The 3,175-nt window shown below is 44.1% G+C and overlaps 1 protein-coding gene across 1 annotated transcript in view; it reads left to right on the top strand.

Moving 5' to 3' along the window:
* T265_05741 (hypothetical protein) overlaps positions 1-2,721 on the top strand; it is a gene marked incomplete at both ends in the record, with an annotated part of 28,732 nt that extends 26,011 nt beyond the window's left edge. Inside the window, one exon of the mRNA XM_009170814.1 lies at positions 2,417-2,721. Coding sequence (XP_009169078.1) covers positions 2,417-2,721 — 305 coding nt within the window. The remainder of the gene's footprint in view (positions 1-2,416) is intronic.
* Between the last annotated feature and the right edge of the window lie 454 nt (positions 2,722-3,175).

Below are 3,175 nucleotides of genomic sequence, written 5' to 3'. Positions count from 1 at the left end.
ATCTGACGGTTATTTCTCGGTTACATAACCGTCATATAACCGTGTCTGCCGGCTGCTGCTCGGTTAATAAACCTTCAAATAAACGTATCTACCGGCTAATGCTCGGATAAATAACCGTCAATTTACCGTATCTGGCGATTGTTCGTCTGTAATATAAGCGTCAAATAACCGTATCTCCGGTTGCATCTCGGTTAAATAACCGTCAAATAACCGGCTGCTGCTCGGTTAAATAACCCTTCTTCAATATGCTTACTAGGTATTTCTCGTTTATTTAGGCGTCAAATCACCCTGGTGTCCGGTAATTTTTCGATTATTTAACGGTTTTCCCGTGTTTTCTGACTAATTTTCCGTTGAATACTCATCTACTAACTGTGTTTTCTTGTTATTGCTCGGAGAATTTACCGTAAAATAACAGCTTTTCTGTTTGTTCCCTGGTTACCTAACTGTGTTCAGGTTTTTTTGCTCGGTTATGTAATCGTCCATTATCCCAGTTTTCTGGGTATCGCTGTGTTAAGCAACGTCGTTTGGTGGTTATTTCTCGTTTGTGAAAGGGTCGAATAACCGTGTTTTTCCGGTTAAATTTCGGTTAAATCACCGTCAACTAACCATGTTTACCGTTTATTCCTGTGATCAATAACCGCGTTTGCCGGTTATTTTTGGTTTTAGGCGCCGTCAAATAACAGTGGTTCCCGGTTATTGGACGAAGAAATTGTTATCAAATAACGGTGTTCCGGCTATTGCTCGGCTGTTGAACCGCCAAACAACCTTGTTCACCGATTATTGCTCGGTTAACGAACTGTTTGCCGATTATTTCTGGGTTAACTAACCGTGTTCGTCAATTTCCAATTTTTTTCTCATTATTTCCCGGTTACACATGCGCGTTTACGCGTTATTCCTCGGTTAAATGATCGTCCAATAGCCGTGTTTTGTGGTTATCGGTTGGTTACACATTCTCGTGTGGCGGTTATTGCTGGGTTATAGAACCGTCAAATAACCGTGTTTACCGGTTAATTCTCGGTTAAATAAATGTCAAAGGACGGTGTTTTCCGGTAATCGGCCTGTAATTTACCGTCATTAGAGCACATTCCAAAGGTTAATAATGGTGAAATCAATACCATATTACGGTAAATAGCTGTTATTACATTTATTCTATGGCTTTATTATGGCTTAGCGCCGTATACGTAATCACGCAATAACCACGTTGCATGGCTACAGAGACGCTGAATTACAGAGACGCTGAATAACGGTATCATGGTGTAGTCCTTCCTAGTTGGGCTAACTGGTGGCCTCTTGACTACTTATTAATCGAGTTCTACGGTTAAATAATCGTGAAGAACGGTTTGCAGTTAACAACCGCAACATGACTGTAACCTTACGACCTACACTGGTAACTACACAGTTAAACGTACCGGTTGCTGAAAATAAGGCCTAGTAACGGAGTCTTTACACGTCGCTGTACATCAAACTTCTGGCCGCTTATGGAGATGGTTCAATAACTGCGTTGATCCGGTGTTATCATTGACCGTCTATGCAAAGTAAAACAAGGATAAAAAATATATATTTGATGTAGAACAATAAATGTTTCACAATTAAACCGAGTCAGTCCAAAGGCAAGTCCAATGTGATAATCCCGGCTTTTTGAGCCAATGCAGACGTCTGAAACAGTAACAAAACATACGTATGAGCATTCGATGTATCGGTTACTACCGATAAACTTGTCCAAGTGCAAAGTCGAAACTTACTGCCAACTGATTCAGGCGCGTTTTCTTGGCCAGCCGGTGTCGTGCGTTACCGAACCATGTTTGGATTTCTTTATCCAAATCCTGTCGGGTGAAATCTTTGGAAACTGGATTCCCGAGGACTGTTTCTGAAACGACAGTTAGCAAGCCATCTCTGATCACTTACCTTCAATCAAGGTGCAGAGTCTGGTGTAGCGGAAGCAGATTTTGTCTGCAGACCCAGCGTAGGCGACATTGACGGCGAATTCGTCAGCCAACGCCTGTCTGAGACATAGGCGCACCAGCTCCGCCATGGTGGTTGCAGTGAAGGACCGGAAATATTTCATCTGTGACCAAAAAAATAGATCAACAACATTTAATTACCAGTTCCACTTGGCGTGATCTCTCAGTCAGCTCACTTTCCAACTTGTCCCACTCACTTTTGCCATGGTGGTTCAGTGAAGGACCGGAAATATTTCATCTGTGACCAAAAAAATAGATCAACAACATTTAATTACCAGTTCCACTTGGCGTGATCTCTCAGTCAGCTCACTTTCCAACTTGTCCCACTCACTTTTGCTCCGGAGGGGGAATGTGAAGCCGGTAGCTGAAGCAGAACTATGGACTTGTAACAATAAGTTGTTAATGCGGATCTTCAGATATCGAAGATCTTCTACCATTGCGTCCATTTTTCGCAGGAGCTTTTCGTTCTGCTGGAGCAGTGCTGCAACCGCTGGGGTTTGGAAAAAGGGGGCAGATTGTGGGGGTAAAACGGGAAACAGGGGAATCTCCGGGGGAGTGTTTAAAGCATACTGTGGCAGACGGTGCACCGTCTGCGGCATCAAATATGCTGGCTGGTTGGATGTGGACGGAACGGATGTGGAATGCTGCGGAGCGCGCTCAGGAGTCGAGTGGAACAAAGTACGGGGAGGCGACTGCGAGAAGCTGGGGTAAGGCGGGAGGTGTGGCACCGTCAACCTTAGTTTCTTCGGAGATGGACTGATGGACGGGGAGGGGCTTCGTTCTCTGATGTTCCTGAAAGAAGTCTTGACAACACGCACGGTAGTCTTACTTTCGACGGGGATGGTTTCGACCCACCTGAACGGTCACATCTGAAGTGTCCAGGTCCAATGTATGCTGGAACTTCTTTTTGTGTTCGCATGCCTTTCTAAAATCATCTGAAAAGTTGATGCGGTCAATGTGATGCCTACCGTAAGTCTGAACGACTTCGCAAGTTAGCTTGATCGATCCAGTTGGCGGCTCCAAATGAAAGCGAACGGCCTCATAAAAGTCCTTTGAGTGAACCTTTGGCCATGTAGCACAATTACCCTCAATCAATGAAGAACTGAGGACTGCACACTGCCATAGGCCTTGTTCATGGAACTTCACTAAACTGTAAGCCTGGTGTGGTATATAGAATTAAAAAGACATTACGGTATAGTATAGTATAGTACAGT

The sequence above is a fragment of the Opisthorchis viverrini genome (assembly GCF_000715545.1).
Source record: "Opisthorchis viverrini unplaced genomic scaffold opera_v5_113, whole genome shotgun sequence".
In the NCBI taxonomy this organism is placed as follows: domain Eukaryota; kingdom Metazoa; phylum Platyhelminthes; class Trematoda; order Opisthorchiida; family Opisthorchiidae; genus Opisthorchis; species Opisthorchis viverrini.
This window is presented reverse-complemented; position numbering and strand designations above follow the sequence as displayed.